The sequence below is a fragment of the Crocodylus porosus genome, unplaced genomic scaffold, assembly GCF_001723895.1.
Source record: "Crocodylus porosus isolate Cpor-Errol unplaced genomic scaffold, CroPor_comp1, whole genome shotgun sequence".
Taxonomy (NCBI): Eukaryota; Metazoa; Chordata; order Crocodylia; family Crocodylidae; genus Crocodylus; species Crocodylus porosus.
In genome coordinates, this window is record NW_017728922.1 from 3,437,428 (window position 1) to 3,460,987 (window position 23,560).

Sequence of the window (23,560 nt, forward strand, 5' to 3'; positions counted from 1 at the left end):
TGAGTAGCTATCTATGTCCCACTTGCATAACTCTTCAGCACAAGGCATATTAACCTCAAGGTGAACTTTACAGTAATTTTACAAACTTACAAATTTGCAACTATGCAAATTATTTGTAGATCATTTTCATAGACTGCCCCCCACACAGTTGCACAATATTTCACTATAAAATGTAACAGCTTCCATAGTAGCACTTTATAAGGACCAATAAAGAAAGCCAAGTGTCAGGGGCTTCTGAGAAGTTACTGGGTGTACATCTACAGTGCTATTTATAGGGGTTTATCAAACTCAAGGAGGTCGCTGGCTGATTTTATGGGTAGATCCCAAAGCTGGCCACCAATTTTGCAAGCTCAATGTGGCAGGCCACCTCCCCACTCTGTGCCTCTGAGGGGCCCTAACAGTCTCACCCCACCCTTGAGATTGCCAGATGGCCCGAAATCTGTGGCTTAATTGCTTAACAATATTTCCCTTAATGCCTTCTGTGAGCTTAATCAGGGGAAGCCAGGAAGCCATTAAGCGATACATTATTAAGCATTCCATTATTAAGCAATCTAAGCACTTAATTAAACTCTAAACTGAAATATCTTATTAAAATAAAGCTATACACAACATGAATTGTAACCAATACCAACTCTAGACACTTTATTAACTAACATCAACTATATATTAAAGGACACTGTAAAACATACAGAGTTTACTAAAACTGAATGCTAACCTTGAGACGGACAGTTCATGATAGCTATTAAATGCTAGCATGCTGCATCCAGCCCCAGTGCTGCAGAGAGACATTCTCTGTCTCTGTGGGTGAACACTTGTCCATCCACTGAGTTCGCTGGAATGGTGAGGCAGCATTTTGCAAGGACACAGAGATGTAGAAACCAGCCACAGACAGTGTCCCCAACACAGACACAGGCATCCAGCACTCTGACAAAGTTCACATAAGCAACACATTCATTATCATGCTCTTTCTGCCATTCAGGGATTGATTTCAGTAGCTGAGGGTCACAACTTCAAACAGGCACTGGTTGTGGTCCAAACTGCAAACAGCACAAAGGAAGGTGGCAGTTGATTGTCTGAACTGCAGTGACCGTGATGGTAGTACCTGCAGTACTGGTTCAGCTTCACATCTGTTGCCGAGAACAGTTCTGGTCTCCACTGGTTTTCATGAGGACAAACTGATAGTTCTTGTGATGCCCGGTCTTCAACCCAGCTCATCAGTTTGCATGTGTGGTGCATCACAGCCTGCTAGTCTTCAAGCCACATTAGAAGCTCCATGAACGAGGTAGCATTTTCAGCCACAAACATCACTTGATCTTGAATGTCAGCTCACCTTAAGAGATCGTAAAGTTTAAGCATGCATTGCGTGCTAGGTGTGATTTCCAGCTTCTTGCTCACAAACTGCTGGTTAACCACACAAGGCTAACCACATTGGGAAACTGTGTGCACCAGATATGACTTACTAAAGACAGAATGTGCTCATTGCAGGTGACATGAACTGCGCTGGACAGCATTCCTTGGAGCACATCAGAGAAAGCCTCGCACAACTTGGCATTGTAACAGGAATGCTGAGATCTTGTTAAATTCTAAGCCACGGCTCACAATTACCTTCCCTATGGCTTGAGACGGTAGAAAAAAAAAATCAACAGACACATGACATGGACCATGCTCTGTTTGAAACACAGGCATGTCCTTGTCTGTCTGGCTCCCCAGTACACATAAAATGTGCAGCATGTAGTTATCTTGAGGGTCGGTGGCTTCATGAGCTGCAATGGAGAAAGAGTCATACTCTGCCAATGCAGACTTTGTGGACTCTATGTACGAAGCAATCACTGCAGGGAGGCACAGGGAAACTACCAGCATTTGGCATGTTTTGGTAGTCCCTTAACTTCAGGTGACCAAGTTTCTCCAGAAGGATGTTTGCTACCGCAAAAGCCTCCGTGAAGGAAAATGCCACCTCCCACCTTACCAAGCAGCTTTCTGTAGTCCTTTCTAAAAGTGAGGGCATCGTTGCTTGTTTCTTGCTCTGACCTGGTTTTCCTCGACACAACCAGAGTCACATTGCAGGCAGTAGAGAACAGTCTGCTTCCATCTGTGCACAAGGTCCCTGCCGGATACTGTCTTACATGGTTCAGTGCTAAAATGTGTTTAGCCATCTTGTAGGATTTCTTTTCTCAGTGGCAATGCTGAAGACTTCTCCTCAAGCTGTAGCATGCTGTGCCAGTATGCCTGTGGCTGCTTTAAAGCTGGTACCAAAACCCTCCTGCTTCCCTGACTGGTTCCAGACTGGATCCTGGACTGAGCCTATGTCAGGGGCTCAGCCTCTGATTTGTTCCCTTTCTCCCCCTTCTCCCTTTCCACTCCCTCACCCCCATACTTCAGGACTGCAGGATTTCCAATGCTTCCCATTCTTTTCTTTGCTTGCAGCTTGGTTTTGTTTTGGGGGGGCGGTTTGGGGTTGGTTTTTCTTTGTTTGCAGTGAGCCCACCAAAATTGTGAAGCCCACCATTTTTTCCATTAAATCCACCCAAATTTGTGGTTTCTGCAAAAATCATGCAATTGCAAATTTGGTAGGTTCCTAGCTATTTAGGGTCAATGTTAAGGCAACATTCAGAGCCAGTGCAGTCTATCAGCAATGAAAACCCCTCAATTCGATCCTGACGGTGATTCTGCCAAACTGCGTAGCCAGGGCTGGCTCAGGGTGGGGCTTACTGGTTTTGGGGTTAGAAGACTTAGGTCAATATGGGGTTCCTCTCATCATGGACTCCCAATATTTTCTGTTCCTCATTTCCAGCCCTTGTACCTGTTACTTCCGGTCTCTGTTGCACAAAATTAGAGCAAAGCATACAAGAAACAAGTAATTTTCAGTCTGGTTCCTATGAGAAGTCCACTCACAAAACAGGAAGCACATTATAAATGGCTTTAGTATAGGGTGCAAGACACAGACAGAGAGGGGCTGATCATATAGCACTGACTGGTTTGAGAACAACCCTCGGCACTGGTCTTAAGTCTCAACGCAGAAATACTGTGAGTGCCCTTTTCCAAGAAGGCTTAATTACAGACTGTCAGTGGACTGCTTATCTTTGAAAAGACTACTAGCAACCCAGTGCCCTGCACTGCATCCCTATTAAATTATGGGCAGTCCTAATTCAGCATGGTGTTTTCCATATCTATTTCTGTAAAACTACCCACAACAGCGTTTATTTTCATACGGTTTTTCCAATAAAAAACATCTCTACACACCTCTCCTGACGCTAATGGCATACCTCCTTACAGCCAAAAGCTTACCTAAATACAAGGCCACTGTAAATTGCCCAAGCTTGATTTATTGCAAACTTCTCATAATGAACTCATCACATTGTTAGAATTCCTAAGAAATTCTAAAGGTTATAAACCTCACAAACATCCGCTTCTCTCCCGTCTCTTCTATCCACTTTCAACTAATCATGTTTTTGTCTCCCTTCTGTCTCATTTTCAGAAAAGTAAGGATGAAGGAACAAGTTTTGCCCCACAGGCTGTGAGACCACAGTTATCCTCAATACCTTCATGAGCCAGTGCCATACTGTTGCGGGAGTCTGTGCTTCTGGAGAATCAAGTGACCTGTTGGGTAATTTAGACCAAGCCCACAGCCAGCATTGAAGAAGAGTTGCGTGATCCTGAATCTCGCCGTCAGTCGGTACAGGAAGGAGATATTCCCTGCCACTGCTACAGGTAAGCTGCTACATTTAAAATCAACAGAAGGTTCATTCCACTAGTAAGTGCATTGTAATAATGAAGCACAAACTTTCACATCTGAAGAGACATGTTTATAAAGATGGTACGTGAAACACAGCCAGAAGTAGCCAATGGGTAGAAAAAGTCTGGATGAAGGCAGGTGTCTGTAATGGGAAGTTGATGCTACAGTAGTAGTAACTTATGGATATGTATGAAAATAAAAAGAATCATGAACTAAAGTGCTCTCTCCAGTGCCCAGATTAATCACATAACTGCTCGAGAGAGAGAGAGAGAGAGAGAAAGAGAGAGAGATCTCAAAGGATTTTTGATCATCCCTTAAGGTTATAAAATAAAAATCTGCAGGGTTCAGTAGTTATTTGTGGTGTTTTATAAACCTGCTCAATATGGTGTGCACATTTTTACATGTAGCATTTTACATTTACAAGCTGTTGTTCCTTCAGGAAACAATGCTGATGGCAAGTGATGCAAGAAAAGTATGAGCTTAACTCCCAATAGAATTTGCATTACTCTACTATATAGCCAACATCTGGTTGGTGACTTTCATGGTCATTCAAAAAGTTCTTTGCAGCCTTTTAGCTATCTGACAACCTAATGTTTCCTGTAGTAAATACTGCTTCTCCAAGCTGCTACTTTTTTAGATAGAGGTTAAGCACTCATCAGAACTACCTCCCATCAACAATACTCCAGTGCCTTGTAAGGTTCCAAATTCTACAACATCTGCCTGCATTTATTGAGCAAGGAACCCCATAAAATGTTGCCCAGCTGTCAGCTGTGGAGGTATTCTGACAGTATTTGACATAAGAAAGGAGAAGACAAACTCACCCCATATGTCATTGCAACTTATGATTCAACTTTTTGCCATTAGACATAATGATCTCTTCTACCAAAGAGCCTGCCTGTTTTTCCTGTCTAGAAGTGCTTAGTTATCAGTGAGAAGAGCACGTATATAACCTGGATGGAGAAAGTCTGGATTTGCATCACAGCACTACAGCTTTTCACAACAGTAGTTTCTGCTAAAGCACACTGCGCCTTTTGAAATGCGGTGAATCCTGCAATACCAAATACCACACTCTGCTGTTCCTTAATTGATGCCATTGATTTAAATATCCCCAGGAGACTTCTAGGACAGTTTTGATCAACTTTTAGGTGACTTTTATCTCCACTAGACTGACTTGTGTTTGCTGGCCCATCGTGCAGCTGTTTAAGATTAATTTTACAATGCAACGTTTCTGTATTCTGTCAAAGAAAGCCTTTTCCTTTTGCTGCTTTGGTTTGTGACTCCTAATTTGTTACTCAGTCTGATGCATTGCATAGCACAGCTGAATAGGTTTGGCTTTTACCTTCCTTTCAGTTTGCTCACCCATATAGGTATATATGCAGCTTAGAAATTTTAAGGGCTCGAGTGCATTTCGATTGCTCACATTTGCTGTCTGGAGATTAGCCATGGAAAAGCATCCTCTGTCTTTCTAGAAGAGTGTTCCTTCTGACCAGCTTTGTTGTTTGCTAATACAGCTACCATGGAAAATCAAGTTACCCCTTCTTTAAAAACAGATCAAAAGGAAACCAAAAAAGTCGTAAACAATGCTGCAACAAAAACTTAGCTACTTTCAGAGCAATCCCACATCATACAACCTCTCAATAAAGTGGACTTTACTTAAAGTCTTCGCAGAGGGACCAAAAATTGAACAACTTTCACCCTAGTGGTGGCTAAACAAAAAAGAGGAATCGGTCATGAGACACTTGTTGGTTAGCATGATTGAAACCTGTATAGATTGCTTGCTACTATCTATACTGTACAGGTTTCCTTGCTTTATGTGGGTTCTGTATGTGCGAATTCACTCTTATGCAATGACCATTTTTATACCAAAAATTTGATCTATGAGAGGTAAATTCACTCTTACGTGATCTGTGTGGTGGAAGCCCGCAGTCAGCTGCTTTGTGCGGTGCACTGTGGGAGCGACGAGCAGCAAAATATAGTCTCTTGTGTGGATCTGTGATCCTTGCTCATTGTCTGCGACATGAGTTTCTGTAGTTGCCATCCCCATTTCGATAGTGCCCTGTGCTTGTGTGCACTGTCTGCTGTTGGAGACTACCAAAATTTGTATTGCAAGTGGCAGGAATGGGTCTGGGTGTCAGTGCAGTCAAGGTCTTGGAACGTATCCCTATTTGTTACATTGTAAAGCAGGTTCCCTTCATGTGAACTTGAGTTATGTGCTGTTTTCCAAGGATGCATGTCCAGCATAAAACGAGGGAATCCTGTACCTGTTAGGCAGTCAGGAGACTTTCATTTGTAGGGCTATTAGATGCCTTTAAGTCCAGGGGTGGGCAATTATTTGGACTGGAGGGCCACTTGGGGAATTTTGGTGCGCTTTTGCAGGCTGAGTCAGCACTAGCTCCTCCCTGCCCACACCAGCTCACCAAAATTCCCTAAGTGGCTCTGCCCCACACACAGCGGGGCAGGTGAAGTGTGGCCGCAGGCAGTGGGGGGCAGTGTCTGGGAGTGGGACAGGCAGGTGGGGTCAGGATCCTGGGATGGGGAGAGCATAGGACTGGGGCCATATCCACTCCCCGCATGCCCCTGCCCACAGAACCAGCACCCGTCACAGGGCTGCATGGGAAGCAGATTGTTGCTCTGCCCCGAGTCCTGACTCTGCACTCTCATGGCCCCCAAGATCCCAGCCCTACCCATGTGAATTTCAGATGTGACCCGATTCAAACACGTGTTCCAGTCTTTGCTACCAAATATATTTCCTCTATGCATCTAAATATGTTGAAAGATAAAATTTAAAATATAGGTCTTTTTCTGGCTGATTTTTTATCACTTATATACAGTTCTATTATCCCCTGGAGATGGGGAACTGAACCGTAAACACTTATTAATACTAAAGATAAGTGTTTCCTTTCACTTCTATGCACATATTTGGCTGTAATGCACATCTCAACAAGATCATTTCATCAAAAGGAATCCCAGTAAAAAATTCTTTAAAATTCTTTTAAGGTACTTTAGTCTTATAAATTCTTCAGATTTAAAAAAAATTAAGCTGCATATATATCGGCATAAAGTTAGATTGACACTTCAGACTTCTGTTCCATTGGTTTAATGAATGAGCTATATATATTTTGAACCTAAATCTTTGGAAATTTCTACCTGTGTCTACATTTTAAATATCTATCACTTATATTAAGTAGGTACAGTCAGGAGTCCTTGTAATCAGATGGAGGTCTTATGAGAATGTCTTCTGCATTAAGAACTACTTTGTAATCAGAAGATTTTAATCACTTGCTGTCTAGGTCCTGATGAGAGGGGAAATAAGTACTTTAATGGGTCCTTTCCAATTAAAAATCAAATCTTATCCTTAAAAAATAAAAGGTGAGTGTAATATAAACTGACAGGAGCCTGGAAACTCAGAGGCTGGCTCCCAAACTCTACCCAGGCTGTTGCTTATGGGAAGATATTTAACAGCTGCTGAAGAGAAAGAGCCAACTTGGACTTCACACATCCAGGATTACACAAATGCAGAATAGTGTTTGCCTGTGGTATTAGATTCCCATTTTTTTTTTTTTTTTTTTTTTTATGAACTGCCTTATTTTTAAGTCCTCTAAAAAGGCCCCCAGAATTTAAACATAGCATTCCATTAAAATATTTAAACCATATATTTATCTAAGCATTTATTTTGCAAGATCCTATATGGCAGGCACAACATTTAGGCTGATGTAAACCCCAGATTTTCAGACTAGCTTTAACTGAACCGCCTTCTTTTTCATGACTAAATAATCCTCTGGACAGCTAATGACATGATTTTCATTTACATTAGTCCATGAACTACTATTTATATCTATAATTTACTCTCATCATGAAAAGGCATCTTTGAAGTATTGAAAAAAGAACAGAAGAAATAACAGATTCTTGCTGTATCTTGCAGCTTTGATTTTATAAACTCAGAGAGTGCTGTGAAGATCAGCTGCTTCTAGCCAATGACACAAACTTCTTTTGAAAATGTTTCCTTGTTTCTCCATCTAAATTGACTTGTAACTCCTGGTTAATTCTTGATATCCATTTGTATATTGAGGGGACAGCTTTTCTGATTTCCATTGGCAAATGAGGCACAATACTGCACAGAAAAATTAGAACATAAAATATTCTAAAATAGACATTTATTTTTGAGATTCACAGAATAATATTCTGCATATTTCTGTAAGAGAACAGTCCTTGATTTCAACACAGACTCTATATTCTTTTCCAAAAAATAATTCAAGTTGTACATAATCTTATAGCACATTCATTACATGCCTAAAACTGGGCCTGCAGAAAGGAAAAGACTACCTTTTAAAAATCTGGGCAGAAGTCTCAAAATGCAGTAGAAGCAACTTCCAGCTGAAGTGGCTTTTTCTTGGTCTTGCCCAGCTAGTAGGATGTTCCTTTCTTTTCTCAACAGTTGCTGTCCAAATTCTATACTGAATCTAACTAACCTCAGCCCTGCATCCAACACCTCTCTTCTAGCTTTCCACGTTGCTACCATTCACCCAACTCCTTGCTTTCCAGTCTTATTTTGATTCCTCTTTCTTTCTTGTCCTCACCTCATCATTGCTCACAATTATCCCAACAGACTTCAGCTTTCTTGTTGATAAATCACCCGATTCTCATGCCTGTTCTTCTTACGCCCTGCTCTCGATTCTTATTCTTCTTTCTCCTATCTCCAAGCATGGCTTTCCCTCAACATTTAGTTGTGCCGCAAAGCTCTTTTGATGTAAATCTTAAGAGAAAACTTACCTCCCTCACTACAAATTCATTTTCTCTTCCTTCAGCTCTGCCATCGTGTTAGACTGAACGGTTCTACTTTTGTATCCTAATTCATTGTTACACCCACATATCCACCCCCCTTTTGCCATCTTTTACTCATTCCTCAAACCATCCTCTTTTTAACTTCACTACTCTCTTTACCCTACTCTTCTCCTCAACTGCTCACTCTCCTCTAGCTCTTTCCCTTCCTATTACAAAAGCTTGTTGAGATGGACTAACGGATTGAAAAAATAATCATTCAACTCTTGACTGCACTTCTTTCTGCCATTCATCTTTAAGCTGTTTACACTCGCCGTCTGGAGTTGCTCTCAGTTGCATCCTAGAGCCCGTGCAATCACGATTCTGCCCCCTGTGCTCTACTGAAACCGTTCTTTTCAGAGTCCGACTTCTTCCTAGACTCAGAACTGGTACTCCACCCTCATCCTCCTCCACACATTAGCAGTCTTTAATACTGTCAGCTGTGTTCCTCTTCATAATCCTGTCCTCTCTTGGTGCTCCTACTACTATTTAATTGCTCCTTCCACATCTGCTTTGAAGGATCCTTCTCATCTTCCACTCCAGCTTTTTGTGAGGGGTTCCAAAGGGCCCTGTCCTTGTTCTTTTCTTTCTCTCCCTTTGCCCCCTACCTCTGAATAAAGTCATTTACAAAAATACAAATTAAACCAACAATATACAGACTTACTATTCTACTCCATACCTGTGTGATTTTGTCCAAACTAAAACCTTTCCTCATTTCTCTAACATTTCTTTGTGGATGTCAAACCAACTAAAGCTCAATGTGACAAATGTAGAGATCTTCAGCCATCTGTTATTCCCCAAGCCCACCACACTGTCCCTTCCTGATCATTCTGAACACCCCAGTTCCCACCATCTTTCCATCACCCAGGTCTATGATCTGTGTGATCCAACTACTTAGGTCCTTACATCTAGATCCATTTCTGCATAACATCATGACTTTTGCTGTCCAGCCACACAGCTGAAATGTTTCTGCAAACTCCTGTTCCAGACCTTGAACCCTGCCTCGTTTTGCATTTAGGATTTTATTCTATCACCACACCAAAACTACTTTCAGGGCCCTTCATACCTGATCCTATCACCTCTCATTCAGTACCAACAAGCTGACTTCCGCCTTAAATCAGTTCATGACGCCAGGCTCCATCACCCATTTGTTAAATTTTCAAACAAGTACCATCCTTCTTTTCGTTTTGAAGGAGTTTTCTGTAAACATCCACAAAAATAGTGCTTTATCCTCTTTCAAGCTTCCCCCTTTAAAATTCCTCTTTTCTGTGATGTTTGCAAGATCTGACAACAGTTACTCTGCTGGTGTTCTCAGATTATCACATTGACCAACATTATGTCATTGTTTCCTTGTGCTCAGCAAGTCTAGTTAGCAGAGCTGCCTTCTGATAATGTGTCCATGCAGTTCCAGTATCTGTGCTTAGCTGACAGGCTAGAGAAAGATTTTTTTTGGTTTAACTGATTTTAAAGGGCCTTTAGACAGAAGATCAGACTGCATGATCCAACAGGGATCACATAATGTTATTCAGCTACTGCTGTATTGAGCCAATAATGTGCATTTAACTTAGGCATACCTCCCAGAAGCACTCCCAATCATGAGCTGGAAAGGCATGTGGTCTCTGTTAAGAGATGAGGTGTGGGTAGATAGATATTTTGAATGTTAAGAATAAACTGAGTTTCCATTTTTAATGTACTTCACTGAATGTTTAGAGACTATGATGATGGCAGTCTTTTACAATACATGGAGGTAAGCAGAATACTCTTCTGCCCTTCTCTTTGGACAGGGCACTCTTGAACACCTCAAATCATGGTACTGTACAAAAACTTTCCTTAGAAAATATTCTGATTTAAAACTTAGGTCTGTTTTTGGTTGTAGAAGTCAAGGCAGCATCAACACTTCTATTATAAACGTAAATAATTTTGCTGGTGAGGTTCCCATAATCACCATGGAACCTTAAGAACATCTATCCCAATAAAACCCAAATTTTAAAGCCTCACTCAGAAGCCCTGGTATTCAGCACAAACCATTTTTCTAGCTACATGGCAGGCAATTTTTTTTGGACAATTGTATTTCATATTTAAAAAAGGAACTCCTACCTCCAAGTTATGAATATCTATAGATGCATCGATTTCTCCCCCTCCCCTTAACATCTCTCTCCCCAGTCCATGAAAACATCCTTTATTAAAATCTTATGAGTACATTATTTATGGCCAAGTTACAGTAAATTCTATAAAATCCAGAGATTGAATGGAAATGGCAACAAAAGTATGCATGGAGCAGCAAACCGTGGCAGCTTAAGTAAGCAAGATACTCTCCCTACATTTAGAAGTAGCACAGATGTTCGCAAAATTCAGTGAAGCATTGTCAACACCTTTCTCCCACCTCGGTGAACTCCCCCTTCCCCTCCCCACAACATTGCTGGTTTTAAAACAAAGCAAATGTAGCATGATCGAACTCTGGTGTTTTGAAATCTTTGAAAAGGGCACTGTGCTGTTATTCTGGGGGAACTTGTATTTATACTGTAAAAAGTGAGGTCTGACCCTTCCTGAAGAGAGGCCTCCCCCCTGGACTCACTGTGATGTGGAACACAGCTCCGCTGCCATAGTCTTAGACTGCAACTAATGCAAACCAGCTGTGAATCAGAAGCTTTGAAAAGGGCTACTCATTTTCTAGTAAAGGTTTAATTTTATGAAGCTAAAGCATCTTAGTGACAGTTTGCTGAGAACATTTTCTCACTCTATTTCATTTTCCAAGTCTTTAGGTGGATTTACTGTCTATAGCCTAAAGTCTAATCAACGTTTCTCAAATGTGAGTTGAAAGGACCTCAACTTGTACGTTTCATCGCTAAGTGATTCAAAGGTCAGATTTTCAAATATTAAACAGTCAGTTTCCCTTGCAAAATGCCCGCACCACTAATCGCTTGTGCAAAATGGGTACTTATGGACCACTAACATATGTAGTGTATTCACTTGCACACAATTACAAGCGATTTAGGCATCCATTTGACATGTAGAAAATATTACATATAAATTATGAGCTCTAAATATGCTCCCATCATAGGACCACCTTTGTTTGCCAATTAAATATATATTCAGATTTACTGGCTTTTTATTAAGCTAGGGTGATATGACAAACATAGTCAACATATACAGTTCAGCCTCATGCAAATCAGCACTGCATATGTGAAATCTAGCCTTTTGTTAAATTCACAATGATATTTTATCATAGGCATTTTACAGGGAAGTTAAATTCTCAGCAGCAGCAGAGAACTCAGTATGTAAGACTTGGGCCCCAAAAATGTGTCTGTATTGAACTGCAGTGCAATCCTTTGGTAATGGCAAGTTACTTTAGTTATGTAACTGAACTTTTCTTTGTAATGTACAAAGTATTTTGTGGTGAGAGGGATTTGGATATTTTTTAAAATGGTGGTCGAATGCCTTACTGCCCAAAGACGGTGCCTGCTATGGTCTTGGGCTAGATTTTGTGTACTGAGCAACTTCATTAGCACACAGTTTCAAACTAGCTGTTGTTTAAGCAATAATTGAAGAATAGGACATTTCCTGGGGATTAAGGACCAGATGGGAGGAGATGGCCTAAAGTGTAATTATAGGACCACACCCACTCACTAATCTCAAGGGAAGGCCCTGCACCTTGGGCATTACTTCTGTTTCTGCGCAATTAATATCTCCCCTAGGCCAGTGTGGTTGCTTCAATATTGCATTCAAGTGATTGAAGGCTATGTTCATCTTGTTCCAAAAGGACTGCTTAAGAGTAAAAAGTGACTATTTTTGCATTCGTGGGTGCTAAATCCTGTTGTGTTACATCAGGGTATATCTATCCTGCAATGCCATGCAAGTCAATGGAGTGTGACCTCACAGGAGCTGAAAACAGAACTAGAACCAGTTTCCTTTCTTACTCAAACAGATACGTGCAGTACAGGAAAGGGCAGTTGGCTCAGGTGGCTCCTGGAAAAGAAAAAACTGGGACCACAGGAAATGAGAACAACTAAAGAGCAAAAAGAGAAATAGTAAGAGGATAGACATGAGATGACATGTAACATTTGCTAATATAACTGCAAGCATCACATGTCAGAGTTACTACTGGCCTGCCATTACATATTGACTGCCTGGTGGCTGCAGCAGGAGCAGATCTAGGGGGATGTCCTGATGCCCTTACACTCACTCCCCTTTGATTGCTCCTTCTGCTCGAGGTGGGACGCCTGGCCCCAATTCCTGAGTTAGGAGAGGCAGTTGGGAGAGCCTGCCACAGCAGTATGGGGTATGTAACAAAGTACATAAAAGAAGCAGGCAAAGGATTTTTTTAAATGTATTTTCATGGAAAATGTATCTTTTCTGTCCACTTACTATCTAGAGCCAAATGAGAAATTGTTAAAAGACAATAGGGTTTTTTTTTTGTTAAACTTGCAAGCTCTTCTCCTTTATTGAACAGCACTAACACAGTGATTTTCAATTTTTTTTGGCCTCATGACCCTTTACCTGCAAAACATTGCTGTCTGTATTCCCTACTCCCAACGTGTTTCTGAACATTCATTCCTTAGGAAGAGCATCAAAACCAATGTAACTGCTCAGCACTGCCACTGCCCACCATACACTGACCTATCAGAAGTTCCACTGCCATTAAAATGTAGGCACATATCCCTCAGCATAGCACCACATACCCCAGTTTGAAACCCACTGCACTAACATATAGAACAAGGAAATATGCATGTAGTATTTATTTGGAGTAATCCCCTCTGCTGGACTTAATTAAACCCTTTTACTAACAAAACATCGAGGGCAAGATTCTTCTCCTGGCAGGTTAAGAGTATAAATACATACCCTAATTTGCATATGTCCTGACCACAGTTGCAGGCAAATCAGATAACTGGGTAAGCAGATGCATGGAGTTAGTGATTTCCTCTCTTATTTACCCAGTGTCTGTATGTGCTGTTTTAGATTGTACACTCTTTAAGACAACTGATGCATTTAATCTTGGTGCTTCCTACCATTTTGCTCACGCTAAAAATAAAAGGTAATGGGCAAATCCCTCTTTCTTCCCCCAAGAGAACTGAAAATCTGGCCCTAGAAGCAGTGTGGTAAAATGACATAATATCCTTCTCCTATCACCTAGTTTTCTTTCTGGGGATCACTGTTGGAGTTGTGTGCTTACATGGAGGTTCAGCGAAAAACATGGCATAGGCCTGAACCAGCATTTCCTACACACCCCAACTTCTTAATTAGCCCCTTCAATTACTGAGTATTAAGGCACGTTCCCTTGCAGGTTCCAAAGAGTCTAACACAAGCTGTTCCCTCCTCTTTCCATTAAAACATTAACTTGGAGGTGACTAACACCCAGAAATTGGTCACATAACTAATCTCCTATCTTCTGTTTTCCTAACCATGATCTTGAATTTGTTTCGTGGCAAAAAGCATTCTATTTTTAGAAATATAGTTGCTGGATGCAAATGTATATGCTCCTTACACTTTCAGAACAAGTAAATAAGGTTGTAGGCTGCAGCCATCTCATTATCAGATAGATGAAAAACTAAAATACCTGCTTCATCATCACAGTGCAATTAAGTAATTTCAGTTTAAAATTTCCTGTATATATTATGCCATAAATCTGTGTGATATGAAAACAGTCCACCATATCTCCTATATTTTACATGTGTGCATGTGTGTAACATTTCATCACACTTTAGCATAGGGGGGTTTGTTCTACTTTAGTCTTATGTTCATGTTGGGGTAGAGCCTGCCTTGTTTTCATGCGTTTTTGTGCATCTCTCTCTGTCTACAAAATAGCATTCTTTTTATTTTTCACATATGCATAATTTAGCAGCTAAAATTAATTTTTACTCTTCTTACCCCATGAGATACCATAGTAGGGTGCCTTGTGAGTTGAATTTTATTATAGCTGAAGAATCAGAAAGAAAATTAACTTTGAGTTAAAAGGTACAAAGCCAAATTCTGTCCAGACATGTCTGAGAAGCCTGTGTCTTCAATGAGGTTGTACATGTGTTGAAAAAGGACAGAATTTAGCATCTAGATTATTTACTGGTTACAAAAAGTCTGTACTAAAATGGGGACAATGCAAATACTTATTTTACTTTGCAGCAATTGCAAATCTGTCCTCCAGAGAACAATTTTTCTTATAAATTAAATACAAAATAACCCAACCTGGGGAACTGGGAGCACCCTTTCCTGCTGGTTCTGGTGCACATATCACTGTCTTTAAAGATCTCTTTTCTTTTTTGAAATGATGTAATAAATATTTTGTCCTTGCTGTGAGGTTAAGAGCTTGACTTTTAAAGTCCCCCTGAGGTTTGGCTTTATGAAAAAAAAATTGTGCTTTCAGCTGTTTTAGCCCATCATCCTGAGTCACTTTGTGGGCTCAGCAGCAGGGTGACCAACCACACTGATCTGAACTAGGCAAAGGCCCAATAAGATCCTGCACACAGGCTGAGCGTGGAAAGTCACTTGCTAATCTCCCCCTCCCACCAGGTGCATTAGCGTGGGAAAGCTTGGAGCGCACATTCCTCAGTAGCAATCAGGGCAGGAAGGCTCAGAGCATCCCATGCAAACCTTTCACCAGCACTCAGGAAAGGTAAATAAACTTTAGACACAGGGAGCTGGCTAAACCTCTTGTGCTCCTGAACAACTAGACAGACAGGGGAGGGATATTTGTTTACCACAGGAAATGGCATATTTATTCCTGACCAGTTTTCCCTCTGACCAGCACCTACCACGTACAGAAACAATCTTTTTGTAGTAGGGACTTCAAGCCCACCTGAAACGGTCCAGCTGGAGACACCAGTAAGACAGCTACATGTCACTAAAGAGATGCCCACACAGCACAACAGTTTAGTGTCCTGTAGATGTACCCAAGCTAGCATGGGGAGTAGATTAAGTAATGTCTCATCAGTAAAGTGGTCTGCCTAGGTTTCTGTACTCCACTCCTCACCAGACCTAATTAACAGGTGAAACACTGCACTAATAGACTGCAGTTCCTGGTACCTGAGCTGTCTGCACGTAGCACTGTCCTGTGCCTCCAAGGCGTTCCTGTAATGACTGTTTTAAGCAATTCTGTGCATACGTGCAAGCAAACACGCATCCATGCAGTTCTTTCCAGTCCCTTTTGGGTAAAATAGAAACTATTTGAATGTTTCAGAGGTTTTTGACATGTACTGCAAAGTGACAGTGTATATATTCAGCTTGCATACATCTCTTGATTGCACGGGGAGGGACCGTCTTTAGAAACTGGGTTACAAGCGACTCAAGAGTTTACCTTTTAAAATAACTGTTTTCTGTTGGGGTTTTTTTGTTTTTTGTTTTTTTTAAAGATAACACAAAGCATATGTGCAGACTCTCTAAAAGTTCTGTATAAACAAAAAACAGGCAGGAATATACCAGCCTTACAAGCCACACATGGAAAATGCCTGTACTTTGTCAGTGGAAATTTTACAGTCATTATTAGCATTAAATCTCATTGTAGCTAATTGGGACACAGTACAGCTGCAACTGCTGTAAGGCGACATCAGGCCCAGCATTTCCTGATACAGTCAAGGCTGCTCAAAGCCAGTGACGTCTACAGCTGATGCTAAGAGCAAATGATTGTTTCTCCCGTGATACAAAGAAAGAAGGCTCTTAATACTGTACAGTGAGAATTGTTCTGCAGCCCATCATGACTGGGATGCAGAAAGTACAAAGTGGAAGCAAACTTGAAAAGCATGATAGTGATAGGAAGGAAGAAGCCTTTTGATTTCAGGAGCGAACAATTTAATTAAAACAGACAATTTAATTAGCAGTTTGCACTACATTACAGGCACAGTTAAGGATCTCATCCAGAATTCACAGAAGTCATTGGGAATTTTTCTGTTGACTGCAATGGGTTCTGGATCAGATCACGACTGAGGCTGATGACTGCAGTAAACAAATTACTCAACACTGCTTTATGTCTTACTAATACTGTCTTACCAGTGATGACAGAGTCATCAATTTCTGCTGACCCATGCACTCCTAAAGGTATAGTATCACTCTACTGTGAGAACTGGCTCGGGCTTGGCATATGAGGTTTGAGCCTAGGGTCACCTTTCTTGCCCCATATCCCCGAGTTGCTTCTTTAATTACATTTGTAAACCCTTTAGTTACTGGTTATGCATGTAATTAGGGTTTGGTTTTTTGGAAGCTGAAACAAAAAATAAAACAAGCCAGAGAACGAGATAGTCCCCTTTCCCATTCATGGATGGGTAGGAAAACAACTCCCTGCTGCCTCCTCTCCCTGCAGTGTGTGGGTAATTTGAATGTAAATACAAAGAGACATTTAGCTTACAGGTTAAAACAAAATTTTGGAAGACAGGAGACCTGGGCTTTCTTTCCTCTTTACTGCTAATCCATTGTGTGACCTTGGGCAAGTCACTTATTCTTTCATGGTTTCATTTTTCAAACACTTTGAGAGTTTCTGACAGAAGGACAAGGTAAATGCATTACTATTCTTTGCATTTGTTTTCCCTCGCTCACTTGCATCCTGGAAGGATTTGTTCAGACCCTCTGACTGCTTGACCTTTCCCTTCAGTAAGTCAGTCTGAGTCCTGGCCTTCAGAGACTTGCCGAGCCTAAGGGAATGTCTATACTGCAGTCAAAGATGTGACAGCAGCTTATGTAAACATACCTGAGCTTGTGCTAAATTAGCTAGCTTGCCTAAGAGCTCCTGCAGAACTGAACTCAGCACAGGCTGCAAAACCCAGACAGGAAGCTGAGTAATATTTGGGTGACAAACCTGCAGTATTTTCCATGCTGTTGCAGCTACACTGTTATTGTTCTCCATGCTAGCTAGTTTTGAACTAGCTCAGTTGTGTCTACAGAAGTTGCACTCATTGCAATCTAGAAATACCTAAGAAACATTAGAAATATTTTGCCTATAGATCACAAGCCCCCTTAACATTGATCCCTTCATGTTCAAATGGATTCATTAATTCACAGCTCTTCAGTTCAGATAGAAAAAAAATCAATTTAAACTGCATTTGTGCTAAAGCCTAATGAAAGATCCAGTTCCAGTGGAACCGTCATACAGTAACCAAAACAGGATATCACCACGGCATGTGAAAATGAAATTCTACTCTCTCTAGCTAGTTGATGACTTTATGGACAAAAATGAAACTATTGTTTTCTTTCCTCCCTTCTGCTGCCACTGCATTACATCTAGCGATCACTTCCTGCACGTTTACTGGGCAGGTACGCTTAAATCCAGTTGTGCAGAATTGCTTGTGAACCCAAACTTTAGTGGAGAGTCCCCTCCTCCCTTTTTTTTCTTCCTGAGATAGTGTTGACAGTGACAGCAAATTCCCCATCCTCCATGTAGCGATTCAAGCAAATACTAGACCAGTGAGGGGCCAGCCTTTTTGGCAGGCGTGCCACAAATTAAGTCCCCTGAATGCCACTTCAATTCCCTTCCTTTGCCAATCTGCCACTCTGCTTTCTGCTCTCTGCCCCATCTGCCCCTCTGCTGCCCATAGGCACCAACTTTGTTTTTTGCTGGTTAGTGCTTTAAAAAATATAATAATAATAATAATAATAAAATGGCATGTTCCTTTTAACTCAGCAAGTTTCTGCACCAAGTCCCACTCACGCTCAGGAGAGGCGGCACATTGTTTTTACCCGCAGCATCTGTAAACAGGCACTTTAGTGGGACTTTTTTGGCACTTTCATGGTTGAATCAGCTTAGCTAAAGCACTAAAAAGCCCCGCTAAAGCACCCTGTCTTCACAGAACTGCAGAGCTGGGTCCTGCTGCTTCTGGTAAAATGTGTTTTTTTTTTGTTGGGTTTTTTTTTTTTTTTTAAACATCTGCAAGCTCTGTAAGTGCTGAGCACCCACTCATTTGTGGTATCACAGCCAACCTTGGGGAAAATGGTGCCCCCCATTGCCTCCTCCCTGCCAAGTCAGTGGTGCTGCTGCAGGCAGAGGCAGGCAGGCAGCGGTGTGGGGTGCAGTGCGGCAGGGGGGTGAGCAGCACAGTGTGCTATGCAGGCGGGTGGGTAGGCAGTGCTGCTGCCACTCACACTAGCTGGCTCAGAGCTCTTCCTAAGCAGCACCTGGAGGCAGGGATCAGCCAGGGCAGGGGGAAAGTGCTGCTGTGAGTTTGGGCTGTTCACACGTGTGGCATGTGCATGTGTGTGCGGTGCCCCCATAATCACGACACTCTGTGCGGTCGCCCACCCCTAAGGCTGGCTCTATGTGGCATGAATGCCGCAGGTTGGCCACACCTGTACTAGATAATCCACTAATGTCAGGGACTGTAACTCAACAGCATGAAGCAGACATTAGCTATACAGCAGCAGGAAAGATGAAGGAAGTTTAAGCACCCCCAAGTCAATTTTTTGATAGATAAAAACATGCTGAGCTCCTTCCTTTCCATCTCATATCCTTGTTGTGACAAGGTATTTAGCAGAATTTGCAGATTTTTTGGAATCTGACAGGACCCCACTGTGAGTATCTCACATACTGCTATGGCCTCGAACTTGCAACCTCTGGGCTGTCATCCATGAGCCTTAAGCACCCAAGCCCCCCATGCAGAGTTGAGCCAAATTTGGGGCTATACAGTATAAAATGAAATTCCAAATTTTAATTTCCTTTGTTCTTTCACAGTCAGATTTAAAGCCAATAAGCAAGCAGCAGCGTTATCAACTTTTGTGCTATCCTACTTTTTTCAGGAAGCCCCTGCTTCTGGACTAAGACCATTAAAAAAAGGAGAGATTATTATTTTAAATGAAGTTTCTGGCCCACAGGAGTGGGGACCAACCTTTGAAAATGTAACAGAAAATTCACACAAAAGGCAGCTGCTCCCCATTTGTTGATGTTTTTCTAAATCTCATATTTTCCAAGCCAATCTGGGATTCAGTCATGATTTTTGAATGCTCAAGGTCAGCAATACTGAAAATGCTCCCCCCACAGCATATTTCAAAATGCTAAATTACAAAGATATTCCCAGTCTCACTGCATCAGCTTGCAGTTATTTAATGTGCTGGGATTCCAGTACTTGGTGCATTGTGGGAGACAGACCACTAGTGCTTTGGGATCAGGCAGACAGGTGCGTAACAAGCGGGGTGAGTGCTCCGGGTATCCTGCAAGAGTAGGGGGTAGGGGGGAAGTGCACTGGAGAGGTGGAGGGCACAGGAGCTTTACTTATGCCAGGACCTCAAAAATAGCCCTCAGCTGCTGCTACTACAGCATACATAGTCTGCCCACCTCACAAAAGGCAGATATTGTATGTGAGATACTGGATGTATCTTCACTGAAAAAACCCCCCAAAACAGTATTTTTCCATTGTTATAGCCTAATGCACTGTGAAATTTTAGTAAAGACAAGGCATTGTAGTGCCAACAAGATACAGCTTGTCCAACACAACCTCAGGTCAAGTTACAGATACACAGAAGTAAAAACTACCTGCGTCTCACCTCCACTGAGATTTAATACTAAGATACCACCTCACGAAAGAAATTGCCTTATTGCAGTGAAGTCATAATCTATGTACAGTAATGCTGGAATGATGCTAGGACACACTGTGACTGAGCCTTGCAGCTTAATAAAGAACCATCTCTCTCCTGACAAAAAAATTAGATTACATATAATACCAACCTCCCCCACCCTCAGCAGTCCTAACAGCACATTCCCGGCAGCAGGTCTGTGCTACCCCATTTTTCTTTATACGTTCAACACAGAAAACCTGATTTCACTGCCTGGTACTTGAAGCTGCCGGCCTTATCAGACTATGCATTGCAAGAAAGCCAGCCATACTGACCATGCATCTGGTAGGTGTACGGTGCTTGTCCCGGTGTTGCTGTGCTGAAGCTGGATCCGTAGCTAAGGAACCCACTCTGTCCTGGAGAATGGCTCAGACTATCTTCTGTTTTAATGCCTTTGGAGGATATAACAGGAACCAAAAGCATGATGTTAGTGTTCCTCTTGATCTCAACATATATTGGTATAGAAAAAGGTTTCCAAGGTTAAGACATTTTAGCTAGACTTGAAGGGGATGGAACTATGGCTTTTTAATATAAAAGTTCTATTAAAATTGGATACTATTAACAAACAGATCCAATTTTCTGCAGCCATTTTTAATATTCTCCAGTATTAGCCAGATATCTTCCTTAAATCATATACAATCTATGTGTTCTTCAAGAGTTGCCTGTGCCAACTGTGTTAACATCCATTCTGGGATTGTTGCAGCTGTTGTAGTTACGTAAGACAGTGTTTCCTCACAGAACAGATAACTAAGTTTTTAAGACGAGAAAACGAGTAACGCACTTTCCAGAAAGAATTTTTAGATGCACATTTAATATTAAAAGTTAATTGAACTAATGGATTGGATTTGTAAACGGTTCAAGCAATTCTCAGATGATAGTAATTAATTACCAACATGTCAATAATAATGATACTTTCTCAGATAAATCATTAGCATAACTGTGTGGCAGGACATTGGGATGGCTGCCCCATGTGGGCAGTTGGGGACTTCCAGTTGTCCCTGACCCCACGTGGCTGCAGGAGATGCCAGTTCCTACCCCCTCACCCCCCTCTCTATCAGCACCCATGATAGTTGCCCCTGTCTCCCCAGCCTAGTTACACTATTGAGGTGAACATCGGTGAGTTTTGCTTTAGTTACAGTTGCATTTTTAATTAGCTGCAGTTGGAACGTGCAATGTCTGTTAGCCGGTCATGGTCAAAGATGATCAGCTAGGTGCGAGCAGCAGATGTTCATGTACAGTTCATAAAGCACCAGGCAAATCCCACATAAACAAAGATCTTCTTGATACCAAAATCAAGACTTGAAGCTCACGCTGAATCAGAGGGGGACGGGTACTAGCTGATTTATACACTGCAGGACAGAACCTTCATCAGTTGTGAAAATACTTAATATTTTATGCCTGGAGCTGCTGAGAACATGCAGCTGTATTTTTAAAACAAATAGCTGAAAGGTGCATCTCATTATAAACCCTTTGGGTGTAATCTCTACCTGTTTGCGTGTATATTTGCACAAAACAAAAAACTTGGCCACAAAACATACCCTGAGCATCACGGCTAAACAAAGAGCCTGTTGATGGTATGTCCTGAGATTTCCAAGCTGTCCGGGTTGCTGCCATTTTTCTGCATATTTAGGCAAACAATCCAGTCAAATAAAATTCATACAGCTTCAAACAATCATATTTGTGACTCTTGCTCTCTAGCTTGGCAGTGCCTCCATCCTGAGAAAGCAAAAGTCTGCACTCTCTCAGACTAGGTAGTGTAAGTTTTACTGACTAGCTTTTTTCTGGACAACGTTGTTTATTTTACTTTTCATCTCTTCCCATTTATACGAAAAGAATTTGTTTTAGATGAAATCCACACAGTTTATATGCAGGTTACCAGTGGGGGTATCAACAACCTATGGTAAAATCCAGTATATCTATCTGGATGATTAGTGAATGCGTGTTGCTGTAAGCACCAGGCTTTATCAGTGGTAGTGGAGCCTGCTTGTTAAGGGATTTTGCGGGTGTGTGCGAAGAGAAGCTGTTTTTCATAACATCACATTTGTTTTTCAATTACATCAGTACCATGCATGTGAACGCTCAACCTATTACAGCTCCAACCACAATTAATCTTCAGTGACTGGGCCTTTCTGGAAGTCTAAAAATTGTTGTCAGACAGTGAAATAACTTAGCACCAAATTAATTTCCACACAATGCTCTGTTTTGTCTAGAAACTGGCCTAGTTTTATTTTTGTGTCCAGAAACAATACTGCTTCATTGTTCTTGGTAGTCAGCCAGGTGGGATTTTTCATATACAGTATCGTATATATTATAGAGGGTAGGGGTGGAGGGAGAAAAACCACTGTTCAGTGATGGTAGTAGGTAATCTGCAGGATTTATAAGCAGCAAGTGGGTCTGACATGTGTGCACCCTAAAGACACTAGCCAGTAGCAAATGGCCATATTTTCACCTGCTCTAACAGGGACAACTGTTCAGAGTTTGCCTTGGAAACCACCCAGCTGATACAAGCACGAATGTAATTCCAGAAAACCAACTCAAAACATTCCTCATATCGCCTTAATATACGCTAGCTTTACTAACCCTGTTACCCAGGCCTTTCCCAGGTTACTAGATGGAATTTTCCCTTTATAAAACTGTTGTCGATGGCTGTATAAAAGGTTCTCGTTTCCTCTGCTGTACGCTTGGAAGTGATATTGTATTTTCAAGGTAAACAAGGTCTCAGGAGCACAAGGCCCTCAAAACAGACTGTACAATTGGGTAGGGAAGAGAGGGGAGGAAAACAAAGAAACACCACCACAGTATTTTTAGCTAATAGTGAAGAACTCAAAAAAGTTCACAGTGCCCACTGCAGATCAGCACCTAGACGTTTGCTGTTCACAATATCTAAGCCATAGCTACAGAACGGGAACCTCTTTGATTTTCAAAATGGGGGAAGTCATTTCCTGGAAGGCTCTCTCTTTACCTTAGGTACTTCCACCTGTACCTAAGGTAACTATTTTTGTATGAAAAAATAGCCTCAGCAACCCATCTCATTTTTTCTGTAGCTTTAGTTCTAATTTTTTCCAGTCTGAAGCACCTTCCCTGAACTTTAGTTCTTTGGGCACCCCATCATTTTGTCTGCCTCAGGAGGCCTACTCTGTGTACATGAACACGGCAAGAATGAATACGACACAATTCGTATTGGCCGACAATGCAAGGTCACAGTTGGCAGGGCTAACTGCACTTTGTCGTGCATCCACAGGTGCATCTCAAGCAGGGCTAAAGAGGTGATTCTCCCCCTCTACGCGACACTGGTCAGGCCACAGCTGGAGTACTGCATCCTGTTCTGTGCGCCGCACTTCAGGAGGGATGTGGACAGCATTGAGGGGGTCCAGAGGAGGGCCACCCGCATGATCCAGGGACAACAGGGCAGACCCTACAACGAGAGACTGCGGGACCTGAACCTGTTCAGCCTCCACAAGAGAAGGCTGAGGGGGGACCTGGTGACTG

The 23,560-nt window shown here is 41.8% G+C and overlaps 1 protein-coding gene across 4 annotated transcripts in view; it reads right to left on the reverse strand.

The window, feature by feature from the left end:
• The window catches only part of EYA2 (EYA transcriptional coactivator and phosphatase 2), a 91,210-nt gene that overhangs the window by 62,270 nt on the left and 5,380 nt on the right, over positions 1–23,560 (reverse strand). For 3 of the 4 annotated variants that reach the window (XM_019539599.1, XM_019539595.1, XM_019539598.1), the window contains one exon: positions 20,347–20,463. The exons of the other annotated variant lie outside the window; for it this stretch is intronic. In XM_019539599.1, the coding sequence (XP_019395144.1) occupies positions 20,347–20,463 (117 nt within the window). The remainder of the gene's footprint in view (positions 1–20,346; positions 20,464–23,560) is intronic. 4 annotated transcript variants of the gene reach the window in all.